At 41.3% G+C, this 18,885-nt stretch overlaps 1 protein-coding gene across 7 annotated transcripts in view; it reads left to right on the forward strand.

Annotated features, from left to right (window-relative positions):
• LOC139939402 (tensin-3-like) overlaps positions 1 to 18,885 on the forward strand; it is a 70,981-nt gene that overhangs the window by 48,838 nt on the left and 3,258 nt on the right. For 4 of the 7 annotated variants that reach the window (XM_071935243.1, XM_071935245.1, XM_071935246.1 and 1 more), the window contains 21 exons: positions 922 to 1,044; positions 1,511 to 1,575; positions 2,002 to 2,198; positions 2,398 to 2,458; positions 2,795 to 2,997; positions 3,617 to 3,787; positions 4,160 to 4,740; positions 4,976 to 6,035; positions 6,374 to 6,686; positions 7,528 to 10,937; positions 11,678 to 11,898; positions 12,449 to 12,653; positions 13,082 to 14,222; positions 14,699 to 14,844; positions 15,088 to 15,165; positions 15,621 to 15,749; positions 16,216 to 16,389; positions 16,899 to 16,973; positions 17,312 to 17,480; positions 17,904 to 17,972; positions 18,528 to 18,566. In XM_071935243.1, coding sequence (XP_071791344.1) covers positions 922 to 1,044; positions 1,511 to 1,575; positions 2,002 to 2,198; positions 2,398 to 2,458; positions 2,795 to 2,997; positions 3,617 to 3,787; positions 4,160 to 4,740; positions 4,976 to 6,035; positions 6,374 to 6,686; positions 7,528 to 10,937; positions 11,678 to 11,898; positions 12,449 to 12,653; positions 13,082 to 14,222; positions 14,699 to 14,844; positions 15,088 to 15,165; positions 15,621 to 15,749; positions 16,216 to 16,389; positions 16,899 to 16,973; positions 17,312 to 17,480; positions 17,904 to 17,972; positions 18,528 to 18,566 — 8,630 coding nt within the window. The remainder of the gene's footprint in view (positions 1 to 921; positions 1,045 to 1,510; positions 1,576 to 2,001; positions 2,199 to 2,397; positions 2,459 to 2,794; positions 2,998 to 3,616; positions 3,788 to 4,159; positions 4,741 to 4,975; positions 6,036 to 6,373; positions 6,687 to 7,527; positions 10,938 to 11,677; positions 11,899 to 12,448; positions 12,654 to 13,081; positions 14,223 to 14,698; positions 14,845 to 15,087; positions 15,166 to 15,620; positions 15,750 to 16,215; positions 16,390 to 16,898; positions 16,974 to 17,311; positions 17,481 to 17,903; positions 17,973 to 18,527; positions 18,567 to 18,885) is intronic. The other 3 variants (XM_071935244.1, XM_071935248.1, XM_071935249.1) reach the window with 3 other exon arrangements.

The following is an 18,885-nucleotide window of genomic DNA, read 5'->3' on the forward strand; positions in this document are numbered from 1 at the left end:
AACACAACATGACTGCAATGTAATAATGTAATCAAAACATCAAAGTTTTGGAATTAACATTGACATAAAACTTTCACAGCTGTGTGATGCTCTCTTTTGGGACTCTGAACCTGGAGTTTATTCTCAATATATTTGTTTTCAATTTCAGCAGTGAGATCTAGGCATCACTAGAAGATGAACTATAACATGCTTTTTCATTTAGAAGTTGCCCACTTTTAATTTAGTATTTATTTGTACATATTATTTTTATAAAAATCATTGCTGAGAGCACTTTAAGCAGGAATATTCTCATGGTGAGAGCTTTCATCGAGGGAGCTTGTGAATACTTATTGAACCATTTTGAAATGAGGTTGTCATGTCTGGGGATGTATATTTTGATGAGGTGTTGAATGTCGTTGCCTCTCTTGGAGGCCTTCATTTACTTGCATAGCATTTGAACCTAACATCTGCCTATACAGATGTCTCTCCAGCTAAGTGTATTAGGTACACCACTAGCAGTGTGAATTACCACAAGAAAGTTCATTTAGCGTCAGCTTATGATGTCAAATAAGCTGTAGCTTCAATCTCATCTTGCAATTATTGAAATGCACCTGATATTTGTTGGTTGGAAACCCGAGGGTTTCTCCTTCACCTGGGGTGAGATCTCCAGGCTCCAGGCTCCATTTTCATTTTCGCATCAAAAAGAAGGTGAAAATCAAGGCCCAAAATCACACAGGACTTTGTAGATTGAAAGTTTTTGGGCCATCAAATTTTGTTGTAGTTATCTGTTTATAAAAGAGACTAACATTTTAAATAAATTCAACAGCTGCCTGCTAGAGCGTAATGCTGAATAATTTATTTTAGTGCTGAGCCAACGTTAGCAGATAAAATCAAACAAAAGAATTTTTTATGATTGTGTTTTGTTGTTGATGTACATTGTAGGTGTATGATCTTGGCTGGCCTGACCATCTGGCTCCACCCTTGGAGAAGCTGTGTAGTATCTGTAAACACATAGAGACATGGCTGAAGGCAGAATCACAACATGTGGTTGTACTGCATTGCAAGGTACATATATATAGGCTAGCATACTCGTTCCCACTCCCTCCCTGCCCCACCCCCCTCCACTCCCCCCCCCCCAAAAAAAAATCCAAACCCAACCAAAAGTAAAACAAAAACCTCCCTGCCTGCTCCACCCCCCCCCCCCAAAAAAAGAAAAAAAATCCAAACCCAACCAAAAGTAAAACAAAAACCGAAAAACTCTCTTTCGTCGAGGCCTTGTCAGATTGAAGAATTTTGGATTATGTGAACATTTGAATGTACATGTTTGCCTTCTTTAAGATTGGCTTGGACCGGTTGACTGTAAATTGCCTCATTATCAACCGCTCAGTCATAAACTCTAGCGGACTCTTTTCGGCTGGATTATTCTTTAGATTGAGTTGGATTGAATCTTTTGTTTAAAGCCTGTGGCAGTAGTGTAGAGGTTGGTATGGTTTCTTGGATTGATAAGTTGTGATAATCTTTGTCTCTGTAGGGAGGGAGAGGTCCCATTGGTATGATCGTCTTGGCCTACATGAATTACATCAACATCACCTCGAAGTAAGTAACAAGAGGTACTACCTCACTTAAGGTGTCTTCACTACCAAATAATCTGTCAATACCTGTATTACAACCCAGTTCACTCCATGGTAGTGCAGTTTATAACAATCCTATTAGCTAAAGTAGAAGTCCCAGCAAACTTTCTACGTTCCGTCCAGGAGGTAGTTCAAAAGCAGGACAGTTCTTTTCAGAACTGAGAAGTCTTCGGAATATCCGATAAATCTACTCGGCTGTAGTAGAATATATAGCATGACAGTTCTCCAAAGAACAAACTCTACCTGGCAAGTAGATATACACACATGGTATTACCGCAAACCAAATATATATTCCTACCTCACCATGCAATGCCTCAAATCCCACATTACAGTTTGTTGCTTTTCTTATAAGATTTTACAATATTACCCAAACCCAATTTTAAATATTCAGTTCTGAGACGACAATGGACAGGTACGCCATGAAACGTTTCTTAGAAGCCAAGACTGAATCAGCCATGCATCCATCTCAACATCGTTACGTCAACTACTTCACTGGTCTACTGATGAGGTCAATACAGGTCAACAGTGCACCTCTGTTCCTACATCATGTACTCATACATGGAGTTCCTAATTATGACGTCAATGGAGGTGGGTAAAGGGCGCCAATCCTCATTGGTACTGGTTCCCTGCTGATTTATGTGTAAGTTATATGCACAAATGAGCAGGGAACAAGTCACAAGTAATTAGTATTGCATGATACTTTGACTGGTAATTTTTATGTTAAGCCAATTCTGTCTGCAATTAATTAGCAAATTTTGATAAAATTGTTGTTGTTTTTCTCTCTCAGGTTGTCGACCTTTTCTGAGGGTTTATCAGGGGATGCAGCCTATCTACACGTCTCCAGTATTGTAAGTAAAGTTAGAGTGCTCACATAGAATACTGAGAAGTTTATTCAACATAAATACATGCAAACATTCATGAGGTACATTTTTACTTAGAGTTACGAAGTTATCAACAATCCTTAGTTTTGTATGTAAGCTTTGCCTGTGGCTTTTGCTTTAATTGTAATGGTGAGATGTTGTGGTGTATTGTGCCGAGCATTTTGTTTATCTAGTCCTTGCTTTAGCCATAGTCCGAGCTGTAGCTATTCTATCAGTAAAAGTATAATCCATTTTACAAGAAAACAAGATATTTTTTCAGCATCTGTTACATTGGTGTCCTTCTTTCAATACTTCCATCAACAGTTCAGTACCAGAGGGTACCAGTCGATTCGCAATCACATTGGATCAGGCGTTGCCCATTAGGGGAGACATCTTGATTAAGTGCTACCACAAGAAGTTCAGAGCAACAACGCGAGATGTGATTTTCCGATGTCAGTTTCACACAACGGCCATCATGGAGTGTCGTCTTGTATACCAGAAGACGGATCTAGATGATGCTTGCACTGGTGGGTTGTTATGTTTCTTGTTAACTTTGATCTAAAAAAACTCAACTTGACTCTTTTCCATCAGCAATAAGCCATTTGCGTGTTAGGTTTGGATATTGTCTGGTACTTGATCACAAGTTACCTCTTTAATTTGAATTCCTGAGACTATCGAGACAGTTGCTATGTCACATAGGGGCAAGCTTTTGCGTAGTTACGTAAGAGACGGTGAACACCCATACACAATTCTGAATGGATGTGTATGGCACAACGGTACCAAGGTTTGCTCATCTGGAGGTTGCTATACAAAGGCTTGCCCCGAACCATTTGACATATCAACTGCTTCTAAATAGTCTGAGGAATTCAAATGTTTAGCGGTACATTGTGACTAAGCAAGTCACTGTACCAGACATTATTCAAACCTAACTCACAAATGGCTTATTGAAACCACACTTGTTCATGCTTGCATTTCTCATCAATTGAAAATATTGTTTCTTCATGATTGGTTTCTTTGAATGCATTTTAACGGAGTGGCGGCTGACAAATGCTGTATAGAAAATTATTGTATAATCATCACTTGCTTCATTATATTTCAACCATGTTTACAAACTCACTTGCATTCTGTTCTATATTGTACTGACAGATGCCCGGTTTCCAGAGTTCACCAAAGTGGAGTTTGTCTTCTCTCAGACACCAGACAGACTCCATGGGAGTGACTACGTACCTGGGAGTAACTTCCCTGTGGATAACTCTGATGATCCGCTCATCCGATGGGATTCTTACGAGAACTTTGACACCACAATCGATGGCGGAGGTAGGCTGATTGCGAATAGGGCCTTGTCTATCTGGAAAAGTTTGAGGTTTTGTTATGAATGCCTCTGCTCTCAGTTTCCGGTACCTTAAGAAGATTAAGAAACCAAACGATAACCGGAAACAAAAATGGAATTCTTAAGAATAGGGGAATTCTTAAGAATAGAGTGCTCCAAAAGGAAACTTGTGTGTGAAAACTATGGAAAAACTTTAAGTTTAGGGACAAAGGAAAGAACAAAAAATGCTCCACAGAGATGCATTTTTGATCAAGGCTTACACTTATGAGTCATCTCCCAAAGTTCTTCTAAATTGATTTATAAGGGCTGTAGAAGTTGTCATTGATGAACGTATTTTTGTTGTTGTGTATTTTTCACAGACTACTCTCCAGAGATTCTTGACTTGTCCATCAACATGAACAACAATATCCCACACAGCTCTGCTCCAGATGGCAGCTTGTATGCTGAGGTTCAGAAAACGCCTAGTCCCATTCGCCAAGAGAACCCATTCTTCCCCTACCACCCCTCAGCACCTACATCACCCACATCTAATCAACTGAAACCAATCATACCTGGTTCAGTTGACTATGAGATGGGTCCTCGCAGCCCCATGCAGACTACTCAGATGGCTGTATTGCGTGCTAAGATGAATGCTCAGAAGGATCCGGGGTACCAGACCAGTAGGCAGCGAACACCTAGTCCCCGTACTCCAACTAGTGATCCACCCAGCCCATTGCAACCTCAGTCTCCATCATTAACTCAGCCTATTAACCAGTCCCCACTCCAGAGACCCACTGAGTTAATGAATGGACCAAAGTCTACACCAGAGACCCCCTCTACCCCTCAGCAGAAGAGGATGATGAATTACAAGGAGAGACGAGACCTGGATGATCTGCTTAGAGGTATTGGAGATAACGCACCTGTCAATCCCAGCTCTGATAGTCAGAGACCAAGGGATGAGGTAAATAATCGTTTAATATTACATCTCAAGTCATACTAGTTAAGAGATACAACCTCCTATCTTTTTAATTTAAAGACTGTTTAAAAAAAAATATATACAAAAATAATTAACTATGCACTAGCCAAAACCTCAACCCAGGTTTCTTGTTGTATATGACTCATTTGATCCTTTCTAACACTGCCTTTTGTTCATTTTTAAATACTGCATAATTTACGACAATATTTATTCTCACCAGGTGGTGGAAAAGAGAAAGATTGTTGACATCCAAGCCCAGATGTCGCAGCTTCCTCCAATGGAATCTCAACGATCACCAACTCCAAAGATTTATTACCCTCAGCCTCGGAGTGCGTTAGATCTTGAGAATCCATACGCTGAAATCACTGATGCTGTCCCAATCAGGAGTATGGCTCTGAATCCTGAGGCCAGCCAGCCCAATCAGCCACCCATCGTAGAGCAAATAGCTTTCAGCCATGTGGAGCCTGTTGAGAGTATGAAAATGCCAGATTTGGATAAACTCAGAACTCCACAGAACCATGACAACCCGACCTATGCAGCAACTAAGGACAGAGATCGGGTCTCCCAATCAAGTACACCTCAAAGGAACCCAGATGTGTCACATTTGAATAATGTTAATCAGTATGCGTACCCATTAGGCTCAAACCAACCTTCACCGGTTTGGGAACCTCAGCCTTTACGGGCAAAGAAGGAACAAATTGTGTTCATCTACAAGGAAGATCAAACGCCTCCTCGAGGTCCACCAGTACCTCCCTTACCTGAGGAGTATCTCCGCAATCAATCAGACCAGCCTGATTCATCTCAGGTACTGTCTAGCAACAGGACATCCTCAGAAGTCAGTGACGATGCAATGACATGGCTTCAGAAGCAGCAACAGAAACTTAAAGAGAAGCGTGAAAGAGAAGGTGCTGTCGAGAATCCCACCTTTCAAACACCTAGAAGGGAACTCCCTAGGGTTCCTGAACCAAGACGAGAGGTCTTCACTCAGCCTGACAGGGTTCCTGAACCAAGACGAGAGGTCTTCACTCAGTCTGACAGAGCGCCTGAACCAAGACAAGTAGTCTCTCCTCAGTCTGACAGGGTGCCTGAACCGATGTACCAGTCCCAGATCATGAGCGCTCCCAGGGATGAGATACCAACGGACAACCTGACCTGGCTGGAGCAGAAACAGAGAAAGCTTCAGGAGAAGAGACAAAAGGAAGAGCAATCAAGTCCTTTATTTATTAATACCTCTCATCAGAGCCCGTCTTATGGCACACCTTCAAGGACAGATTCCTCTGGTAACTATAGCTTTGCTTCATTGCATCTTCTCCCCACTTTAAAATTGCTTCATTCTCTTTGTATATATAAGACTTTGTCAAACCATTTATTCAAGGGTTACCTCCATCCACTAACACTCATTTCTGACTTGAAATACATGACTTGCTACCAAGTAATTGACGTATGTTCACCAAAGTACCGAGTATACAGTTACACACATTGATGTAAGGATAACGGCTGAGGAGTAATATGCCTGTTGACTATTTCACAGGACTCGGGAAAGAACCAAGTATACAGTGTTTTACTGTCATTGGTGATAGTATTTGTAATAAAACCTCTTTGTGTGTAATCTCTGTAGGTTTGAATAGTACAGCAAATGGGTCCTTAACTCGCCCACAACTCACTGACCTAGAGAAGTCTATCAGTCAACTCTCAAACATCAAGTCACCTGACGCTCCTACAACTCATGGCCCCATGACGCCTCCTCACACCTACGAGCATGAAAGCAACTCAGTACAGATGGAAAAGTGGCAGAGTCACCAGCGACCTCTGAACCGCCAGGCCTCAGACTCGACCTTTGACCGGGAAAAACCCATCAGTGTGAGTCAGCAGAAGAATCTCCACCAGGCACCTCAGACCCCAGCGTATGTGGCTTCCCTTCCTCCATCTGGGTAAGAATAATAACTCATTTTCCTAATTTGGTGCTTCAAAGAAAACTTATTCTTTAATTGGAAAAGTTAACTACTCATTAACAAATCAAATCTCCCATAATATTAAAAAAATATTTATTCATTCTACCTCTTTTCTTAATCGAACAAGTATCATATTTACAACCCTTATGCGTTGGTGAATCTCAAAATTGAATTAAATTATTTTGTTTTGCTTTAATTTAAGGTGGTTAAGAAAACAAATTTAAAGAAAATGTACCCAAAACAAATGTCGCCTGAAATGTTTGAAGCTGTCATGATGTTGTCTGTAAAACCTTGTATTTTAGTTGCAAGTTGGCTGCATGCAATGTAAACTTTAATGCAGATATATTCTAGAGTTTGGTGTGCAAATATATGTTACACAAAAGTTTGTCCGTTTTTCAATTCCCTAATTTGTGTATGACAGCATGGTTTGTGTATAGAAATATTTGTTGGTCAAACTAATTCAGTGATGTTAATGAGAGTTTGTTTAAGACCACCTGGTGGCAGCAGAAAACAGATGTAAAACAAACACACCTCAAAACCTCCAAACATTCTGAATTAGGTTCATCTAGTTTGTTAGTTGGTAACCTTGATATGATGTCATTTTTATGTGGGATATGAAATTGTAACATTACTTTTTAGATTAAGTATGTAAACCCTCTCTGTTTCACTGTTAACTCCATATTGTAACATTGGTTGCCATGGTGATTAGTGCATGCTTAATTATCATCTGTGTGTCCATTTGTTTCTTTCTTTGTTTTCATTCTTCATCTTGGTGGAATGACATTTGCATGTCATGAATCAACAACCATCCCAACAACAGATCTTCCCATGACCACATAACCAACCTCTCCACGTCTTCGTCTCGCGAGAGACACCAAGAGAGTCTTGGCATACGGGCTTCACACCTACCTCCTAACACCACCACAATCCAATCCCAACCCACAACGGTCCCAACAACCATCCCAACAACGGTCCCCACAACGATACCCACTGACCTGTCTCGTGATTCTGGCTATGCCTCGTCTCTCTCCTCCACTTTAACTGGAAATGAACCCACACAAAACATCAATGTCACTCGTAGTGTCGAGGCCGATGGTAGTGAGGTCACTACAACCACGACAACGGAATGCAAAAAGAAGACAATCCATGTGTTTCCTGGGAAGGAGGGTTTTGATATGAAGAAACTTCCCTCGTTGCTTATGGAAGAAATCAAGAAAGATGAGAGTGGGGGCCTGCAGAGCCGTTTAATGGAACTCATGAAAGAGAAAGGGGTTGGGGGAAGTCCAAAACAAAAGCGTAAAGTACAATCTGATCAAAGGCAGTTCTCTAATCGTAAGAAGGAATCATCCACAGTTCATTCAATGTCGCATAAGCAGCAAGCCCATACACCAGATACAAAGTTGAGGGGGGATCTACTAAAAACAGTTGAGACTAGTGAGAGAGATTCTAGTGGACTTTCACCTCACAATTCCTCTGGGAACTTCCCTGATTCTCAGAGTACTAACACTAGAGACTTCTCGTCTCAATTCATATCTGTTCCTTCCTCTCCAATAATCTCTTCATCTAGGAGACACAATAATCACCATCAGTCCTCCATGACAACCTCACCAAATCCTCTTGATAAATCCCTTCCCAAAACCACAATACTGAAACCTTCCCACAGTCATACAAACCAGCCTTCCAATAAGGATAAACCATCTCATGACCCTCACCATCAGACACGCCCAGTAGATTCCGCTGACTACAAAACATCCAAATCATCTTCAAGAAAACTCTGGTCCCAGTCCCTTCCCAAAAGTGTGTCTTATAAGAAGCATGATAATGAGGAGGGCCCTTTCAAGATGGTTCAGACTGAGGCCTTAGGGTCTCCTCATGAACAAGGTTTCACCCATAATCGCAATCAATCATCCAACCAAGAGGTGAGTTCTAAGAGAGCAACTGTTGATGCTGGATATTATCATTCCCTTCCTAAGGGTAGATCCTCAGACCTATCAAAGGGTCATGAAGACCTAAAGGATTCACCTGTTCAAGATGGTTCACAAATAAACAATAAACAAACTCCATCTGGGTTTGAACATTCAACTCATAACTCAATGTTTTACTCTCTTCCACGATCCCAACATCCTAACCATAACAAAACTCCTGGTGCTGGTCTAACCTCAACCTTAAACTTTTCCCACTCACTTGGTTCTACCTCACTACCAAAACACTCTCATATCCTGGACGGTAATCAAACAATCTCAGGGCAAAGGGGGAAGCCCATGACTGACCCTGCACCCTTTATGGATGATACCCAACTCTTTCAACCTGTTCCCTCGTATCAATGGGTTATGCAGCGCATAGGGGGACTACGAAGTAAGTCACAAGTTAACATGCATGATCAAAGGGAGGGTAGAGAAAATCAGAGTTCACAATCCAAGTCAGATGGGAGACACTATAGACAAACCCAGGGTGGTACAAGATCCAAAAGCACTGACAGACTGTCTGACCGAACACAGCACACCAGAGACATCCAAGGGGATTCTCGTTCTAAAAGCACTGAACGGGTGCCTGATAGAACCCAGTTTTACAGGGAAACTCAAGGTGGTACAAGATCCAAAAGCACCGAGAGGGTACCCAATGAAACCCAGTTTTACAGGGAAACCCAGGGTGGTACAAGATCCAAAAGCACTGACAGACTGTCTGACCGAACACACCACACCAGAGACATCCAGGGGGATTCTCGTTCTAAAAGCACTGAACGGGTACCTGATAGAACCCAGTTTTACAGGGAAACCCAGGGTGGTACAAGATCCAAAAGCACCGAGAGGGTACCCAATGAAACCCAGTTTTACAGGGAAACCCAGGGTGGTACAAGATCCAAAAGCACTGACAGACTGTCTGACCGAACACAGCACACCAGAGACATCCAAGGGGATTCTCATTCTAAAAGCACTGAACGGGTGCCTGATAGAACCCAGTTTTACAGGGAAACCCAGGGTGGTACAAGATCCAAAAGCACCGAGAGGGTACCCAATGAAACCCAGTTTTACAGGGAAACCCAGGGTGGTACAAGATCCAAAAGCACTGACAGACTGTCTGACCGAACACAGCACACCAGAGACATCCAAGGGGATTCTCATTCTAAAAGCACTGAACGGGTGCCTGATAGAACCCAGTTTTACAGGGAAACCCAGGGTGGTACAAGATCCAAAAGCACCGAGAGGGTACCCAATGAAACCCAGTTTTACAGGGAAACCCAGGGTGGTACAAGATCCAAAAGCACTGACAGACTGTCTGACCGAACACAGCACACCAGAGACATCCAAGGGGATTCTCATTCTAAAAGCACTGAACGGGTGCCTGATAGAACCCAGTTTTACAGGGAAACCCAGGGTGGTACAAGATCCAAAAGCACCGAGAGGGTACCCAATGAAACCCAGTACCAAAGGGAAACCCATGTAGGTTCACATTCCAAAAGCACTGAGCTACCCTATCAAACCCAGTATTATAAGGAAACCCATGGGCACTTAGATCATGAACAGAGAATAACTGAAACAGTTCGTGGTCGTCCTCTTGATAGATCAAAGCATAGGTCAGAGAAAAGAAGCCAAAGCCAGAATCACGATGTTTGGCAGAGAAGGGACGAGAGAGATAACAGTCAAACTGAACAACGAGCTGTATCTGCTGATAGGTCAAGATTGTACGCTACGGATTACCATGACAACTCAACCAGAATGGAGGGAGGCACTGCTGGACATTCAATCGGCAGCAATAACTACGGGACTATTCAATCTAGACACACTAACCATAGCAACAATGCTAATCCTGCCAGTGTTGTAACGTCAGGGATGTCACATGGGGATCAGACTAACCACAATGTTAATAACATTAACCTCATGGCTGGATTGGAAGATGCCATACGCATGCTGTCTGAATGGACCCATTTACAAAATCAAGAATTGACAAACCCAGGGCCTTCCAATAGCCCACCTTACACTAAACATAACACGCATGAGAGTGAAGTGATGCATAGAGACAATGTAACTGCCCCAACCAGGGAGCCTAACCTATCCAATGGGTGGATTGGTCATAAAGCTAACTACCAGTCACATACTCAACAACATAGGCAACCAGGGAGTGTGGGACCGGCTAAGGAGGAGACGTTTCAGAAAATGGATCTTCACATTGATGAATCTCAAATTAAAGAGCCACTCCAACCTCAAGGAAGAGGAATGGACGGGATTAATGGTGAGTCTTAAACTGGTATTGAGTAGCGAGTGTCAACTTTCCCTCTTGACATAAAGGTTCACCTGGGGTCGATTTCATAAAGAGTTAAGACTGATCTTAAGTGCAAATCAGTCTTCATTGCAGGGCAAAGTGAGATGTCACAATACAAATCACTTTGGTGATATTGACAACTCATCTTAAGATGGTTGTTAGTGCTTTGAAATGTGCTTTGAATTGAACCCTGGGGTTGTTTTCACAAAGATGGTCCTATGAAATCCAGCCCAGGGCTCAATGTAATACATTCTGTAATAGATCCGAGTCTCGCTCTAGTCATTATTTCTTTGTTCATCCCAACAATAGAAACAAGTTTATTCAGTAGAAATAGGTTACCAGCTGAAATGTCCAAAGTTTCTGTAATTGAGACTGGTAACCCACTCAATTTTTGCAAAGAAGAGATATATTTTCAATCAGTATTTTCATACAGCTTTGTGTCATTTGGGCCGAGGCTGTTTACTTGGTTTATTTTTTGACATAAATACCTGTTTAAGGTGGGTACTTTAATAATAAAGTACTAAAAGATGACACTTTCTTCATACTCATTGGAAATGCATACATTTACTGTAACAAAGTTGCAGAAATGAGTATTACCTACGTGTACATTACCCTTACAGAACTACCACTCTAAAGAAGTGATTCTTTCATTAGTCTTTCTTAGCTATTTGTTTCTTGGATATTAAACTTAAATAAAAACTTTTGTGTAGATGTGAACAACCGTGAGCATCCCACGAAGAGCCATCCCCCAACAGGTCCCGTTGCTAAACCCAGTAAGGGTAAACAGATGCCAAGACGTACTCCTCATCAGTCTGGTTATGATTCAGACTCCGCTGTACAGCAGCATTATGAGACACCGATATCTAATCATCCTAGAAGGGCTCCCTCGCCTGAGACGTGGCTACAAAATCCAGGAGGTGTGCCAGTTCATGTATGTATGAGAAGAATCTCCTTCCTTATTATTACCTCAAAAGCAGGTTCTGTTGCTGCTTCATGCGCTGTAGCACCTTGTAAACCATTATAAGGCGCTACATAATTGGGTCTCAGAATTCATAACTTCAAAGAACTATCTTACTGTAAAAAAGTATATACTAAACGGCTTGAGTAACTTGTTGGTAGATATGTGTGCTATATAAGACTTTGATATCATTCTTATTATTATTATTGACTGTCTCAGGTTATTTAATTTTTTGTTCAATTGTGTCGTTTGTGATTCTGCAAACTAACAGAAATATCCTACTGAACGATAGTGATCAATTTACATTTAAAATGTATTCAGTTGTATTTTAGTCTATTTTAACCCGGTTCATACTTTCTGCAAACGCGGAGCGAAATTTGGTGATGCAATAATCAGTACGCGCTCCCTTTCTCTTTGTTACGAAAGGAAATGTGCTTTGCACGAAGCAATCATAAGAAGTATAAACCGGGCTGTAAGTACTCATAATAAATTCTTGATACAATTTTGACATTTTCATATTTAGGAAAGTGAATACTGGAATCGGATGGAGGGTCTGAAATCACCCAACCCCAAGGAGCAGTGGGCTCGTAAACCAGAACAACAGGATTATAACTCATCAAGTGAAAGCTTACAGAATGGGGGTGTCACTCCTAGATTCCCTGTGGGACCAAAGGCCTACAAAAACATGTTGTGTACTCCAATTGCAATAGTTGGACGTCCACCACACGGTGAGTGATTTTAAATAAAAGTGAAATGTAAACGATTCATTCATCCGGCCATTAACTCCTGAGAAGGAGGTAGCTAGAGCAGACCAACCTTGCTCACAATAGCAATCATACTAATGTTTGTTTACCTTTTTCATTCCTAGGAAGGTAGAGTCATTATTAATACCTACTTGTCATTCCTGGGTGAACGAAGCAATTACATGTATGCATGTGTACGAAGATTATTTCACTAGAATTTGAATTTGGTTTGCTAGCCTGCAGTTCATCATAATGAAAAGTGGTTGTATTTGGTTGTGGTTTTGTTTCAACAACAAAAAGTCAACTCGATGTGACTAGTGGTGTGATAAAGCCCCTTGCACTATTTTTGTCATTGATGCATAAATAAAAAATAAAAAATATTTTGTTTAATATATTTTATTATTTGATGTTAGGCCCGGATGCTCCCTACCCTCTGTCACCAATCAAACGAGACGATAGAGACGTGTTAGACACTTCTGGACTTCAACTCAGTCCAAGCCGTCAGCTCACAACCCACACTGCATCTCCAATGAGTGTAGACTCCCCGATGTCAACATCAGCCCACAACACTACCCCAGGAACTCCTGAAATCATCACTATCACCCGTAAACGGATTGTTCAGAATGAGGTGACGTACACCCAGAGTGAGCCTGTAGAGGTACCCCCACCTCGCCCTCAGCTACCCATCATGGCTACTGTAGAGAGGCTACCTGCCCCAACGGTCCAAACAGTCCCAACGGTCCAAACAGAGAAGAGGGTTCCACAGAATGGACAGCATTACCCTGTAGAGGTGAAGGTAGATCGGATACCAGTTACAAACTACAGCATACAAGAACCAGTCATTGACAGTAAGACTCCTGGAAAACCCCATCATCCCGTTGGTGGGTTCCCCCCGTCACCCAGAAAGGAGGTTACCTTCCAAGATGCCAGAGGGGGTGTGTCTGAAAAGCCTACCGGCCCACAGGCTCTTGCAGGTAGCAAAGACTCCCCTAGTTTTGTCCAGGAACAGGAAATTGTTCCTACCAAGATAGTGCCTAAAGAAGTGGCCCCAACGTGGCCCATTGAACTTGAAGTGCACATCAAGAATGAAGGAATGGGTCCTGCAATCAGTGATGTGGAAGTCAAAGATACTGCACCTATATCTCAGAGCAGCCCACAACCTATATCCTCTAGTGTACAGTATTACAAGCAGACAACGTATATCCAGGAACCAGTCTCTCCTGCTACTCAACTTCAACCACTTGAAGATAAGATACAACCTATTACGATTGTAGAGCCTGAACTACAGCAGGGGGCGGTTATACAAAAAGAGCCCAATGAATTACCCTTCAGCAGCGCAAATCTTTCTGCTCAGTCTACTCCTCCGCAGTATCCTACCTATAGTGATCGAATGAAGAACAAACCTCCACCACCCATGTATCCCACCTTCAGTGATCGTCATCGTAAAGCGGCTACCGGTAGAACAGAAGAAGTTTCTCCTCAGGTAGCTAATGGATATCATACCATGTATGACAACCGTGGCTCTGGAAGAGTTAAAAGAGCTTCTACTGGAAGGTAGGGTCACAGTCACTACAACATCTATGTGTTCAGGGCCCAATTTCATAGAGCTGCTTAGCACAAAAAATTGCTTAGCATGAAATTTCTTCCTTGATAAAAGCAGGATTACCAACCAAATTTGTATTTGTTGCATATTGCTTGTTACTGGTATTCAGCTGTTATTTGCTTATCCTGAAAACCATTTGGTTTGTAATACTGGTTGACAGCTATAGTGTCCACTGTATATCAAAAACCCTATGCTGCTGTTTATATTCATTTATTTTGACAGGTTGTTTTTGTTGTACCAAAACATGGCCATGAGTACTAGACAAACCAAAGCGGATTTAATATTACTTGTTAAACAAATATAACACAAACAATTCTTGTTACCTTAAGTTTTTAAGTTATTAATCTGTAGTACAACAGCAAATTACTTTTCAAATTACAAAGTGTTAGAGTGATATTATAAATATTTATTTCTCCAATGTTTATAGTGATGGGATGTGGCCAGCTCGGTCGCCCAATCAGAGGAAAGCATCTGATGGAGGAGCAGGTACCCCAATAAGTGGTCGTACAACGCCATCCAACTTCTATCTTATGCAGCATCCATCACCTTATTCAAGTTCTCTGTCATTAGCTGGTAAGATCACTTCTAGAGTAATTCCAATGTTTTCCATGTCAACAGACATGTTGAATTATTTTACCTGATATTTTTGCTGGGGAAAAAAAATGGTTCTGAAACCAACTGTTCTATTCAGAACCCCTCCAACTCATTTAGAGATTATCTTTACATGGTGTTACCGCAAACCTTGCCGTATCGTATATCCAACATGCAAAGTTTTGAATCCTCAGTACCTTATTGATTCTTGATTTTGTTTTGTAGATACCAGCTTGGACAAGGTGAGGTTTGTCAAGGATCTGTCGGCGTGGTGGTACAAGCCACATATCTCCAGAGATGAAGGTACAGTTTATTCAATAAAAGGAAATCTTTTCATAATGAAACTTTATACCACCTCAGTAGCCTCCTCTCAAAGGCACATTTTATGATAGGTTTGTTTAAATACATTTTCTATATTTCTTTGTGTTTAGTTCTGTTGTTGATTGTGAGACGCTGTGTTCTTTGTAGAGCCCCTTGTATTATTATTGTTATTATTATTATGTGTGTAACAGCGGGTAAGAAGACTGCCAGCGAAGACTGCACACACATTTTGTTACCAAACTGGAAGGTTTTGCAGATTGCAGTTGTCACCAATGTTGGCTGCTTGCTTGAATAAATAATGCTGTCAATAAAGATATATACCTCTTATGTAAAGAGCTGTATAGAGCTGTTTTCCCTTTTATGAGAAACAGGTTGACATCGTAAAAAAACAAATAATGCACTCAAATGTCAACCTATCTCTATGCTTGGATTCACAGCCATTACGATGCTGAAGGACAAATCACCAGGGATATTTGTTGTCAGAGACAGTAATTCTTTCCCAGGAGCCTTTGGTCTCGCCGTCAAGGTGGCACAGCTTCCTCCGAATGCCCCACCAAGCAAGAAAGGTAAACTAGTCTCACTGTATCAATTTTGATTTTTCCCCATACAGGCCCATTGCATATGACGTCACACTCTCAAAAAGTAGGCAGATCATTGGACAATAGCTGTTCTCTGTGCGTAAAAATGTGCGCGTGATCTGAAGTGTTTTGCGTTATGCAGCGGGGTGCTTTTGATTTCTTGCACAAATACAGAACGCGCTTCCGAACGATGCGCGTAGGTTAGGGTGTCAACTCTTGTTTGTGCATGTTTGTATACAGTTTTGACACCATAAATTGACACCCAGCACATGCTACAGGGGATCTATACACCGATGTGTGTGAGCACTGTATACTCAGTACTTTCCCGAGTTCGGTGAAAAAATGTCACAGGCATATTACTTGGGTGGGATTTGAACCCACGACCCTTGTGTCAATTCTCATTGCATTGGTCCACATCAAACTGATAGTAGTTCTAATGCTTTATTTGTTGCAGCTACAGATCCTGCCAGTGAGCTTGTTCGTCATTTCTTGATTGAGCCCAATCCACGTGGTGTTCGGCTGAAGGGATGCGCCAATGAGCCAATATTCGGCAGTCTGTCTGCTCTGATATATCAACACACACTCACACAGCTCGCTCTACCTTGTAAACTCCAGCTCCCAGAAACAGGTAAACAAAAGAAATGGACAACAATTTACTCTGCCTCATCCATCCAGAGACAATTAAATGTGTCTGCGTAATTTCCAGGACTTTCAATACAATGTACAAACTGTCAGTAATTATGGAACAAAATGGGTAATCCGAAATACTCAGTTTTGGTATTAAAACGAGTAGAGGTTTATTTTTGTTTGTTCAACCAGAAGCTGCATATTTAAAAGTAACATCCCCTTATCACTGTCCCGCTACTGCTACTTCTGTATTTGTATTGTGACACAGGTGATTATGGGCCTAGTCAATTGAGAGTACTGGCACATACATCTGTGAGATCCCAGGTTCAAATGTCAACCTAGAAATATTTTCTTTGTTCACTAAAAAATTGGAAAGACAAGTTCGTAAATTGACGGCTATTATACATTGCTGTTCATAGTTTGCCAACCATCTGACCATAGTTTGCCAAGCATACATTGTACTCCTTATTAATTTGTCCTATTCTTTGTGGGGATCGTTGTTTTTTCTAGATCCTTCAGGTACTGATGCTACAGATAGTGATTTGGATTCAAAGTCAGCTCATAATCTACTGTCCCAAGGCGCAGGTAAGATTTATTGTAATCTTAGAATCAAAGATCATTTATTTCGTGAGATGGCTAATAATTAGGTTAAATTTCCAGTTAAAATGTCCAATTTAAACTGAAATGTTGTTTGTTTGAGAAATTCAGAAAGTATGTTACCATTGATAAATAGGAGCATATCTGTATTTTTTGGGTTTTATTTGTACAGCGCTTTGTTAATGTCTGTGACATGGAAGGCGTTTTTCAAATAATAAATATTTCACAATTGGCATTTTGGTTCAAGCTGTTTGCGGCCACAATGGACATTTTTTTAACAAAGCAATCTCATAATACCGCATATTTGACGATGTTTTTGTTTGTAGCTTGCAACGTTCAGTTTCTGGGCACAGTGGAAATGGAATCGTTAACAGGGCCCAGTGCAGTAGGTGAAGCTACTACAAGGATCATGAACTCTAAGGAGAAACCTAAGAGGGTGGTTGTACACTTCAAGGTGTCACTCAAGGGCATCACAATCACAGATAATCAGAGGAAGTAAGTCAACGTGGAAGATAAAATAGAATTCTTGCAGTGTTTTATAGTTTTTGATTGGACTTGTTATGGTGCGAATCTGTTTTCCTTCATGCTTGCCAGCAATGTACTTGAAATTTCAGAAACGTTTGAATACACGCTGTCATTTGACACCAGTACAGTTATGCTATGAGAAGGTTTGAAGTTCCATGGAGTATTTTAGTTTGAGAGAGACCTGAAGCCCACTATCACTGCATACCTAATGCTTCTTTACTGATGATCACACTAGGAGGTTATTTCTAATGAATTTGAAAAGTGTGGAAACTTTGTTGAAGTATTTTTCCTCTTTTTTAAAGTAGCTTTGTATCCTTTTTAAAGTAGCTTTGTATTTTTTTCATGCCAAGCCATATTTGTATTAAAGTGATTGTTTGATGTTGTTGTTTACAGGTTATTTTTCCGTAGGCATTACCCCGTGGAGTCAGTATTATACTGTGGAATGGACTCTGGATCAAGGAAGTAAGTTACACACACAAAGCTTAAATACTTTTGCCTCTAGGTTTTTCACAACCATATTGTGGGAGCCAAACATCATAAAGTGCACTAACTCACTCACTCGCTCACTCAGTCCACCCAAGTTTGAGTCGGGATTGATGTCTGACACGCCACACAACTCTATCCTGCATACAGCTGATTAGCTCCTCCTTGTTGTTAACTCCCGCATCTTCAATCAGGATCTTGAGCATGGTCTTGGTGGGTCCTCCGGGACCGTGCCTGCTGTGGGTGGGCTCCCACACAATGACTTTATTGGCTGGTAGCTCTGGGTGTCGTAGGCAGTGACCAGCAAGGCGCAACCGTTGCTTCTTAACTTTCTCACTCGGTGGAGCCTTTAGGAGAAATAAATTTGTCAAATGGTTTACTGTAGATTATTGGCAAAGCAGTCATCGACAAGCAATTTGCCAAGCAATCTGTGAATGCAAGTTGAGTCTTAATTGGCTTCTGGCCAGCTTCGTACCATGAACCATCGTAGTTTTCCTGATCATTCATGCTTGCTTTCATATTGCATTGTTACAGGTGGAAGAGGAAAGACGGATCAGATCAAAATGAAGCAAAGTAAGTAGACATATAAATCCATTTTCAGTTCAGACTTTGTGCTCCATTTACCCATTGTGCACCCCTCTTCCCAATTTTATAAAGAAATTGAGTTTGAAATGGCTGACAGAGTCTAGGTTAGAGGCGATATTGATGAGCTTGCTTAGACACAGTTCTAGGTTTAATCAGAATGAACCCCTGTGTGTCTGACTAGTATTTGTGATATATACATTCTGCATCTTCTGCTGACGTTCTCCATTATTGGAGGTGCACAACCTTTCAACCCAATCGTTTTAGCTTTAAGCAAAGCTGTCAAGCAGAAAATTTTGCTGAACAGATA

Source organism: Asterias amurensis, chromosome 7 (genome assembly GCF_032118995.1).
Source record: "Asterias amurensis chromosome 7, ASM3211899v1".
Classification (NCBI taxonomy): domain Eukaryota; kingdom Metazoa; phylum Echinodermata; class Asteroidea; order Forcipulatida; family Asteriidae; genus Asterias; species Asterias amurensis.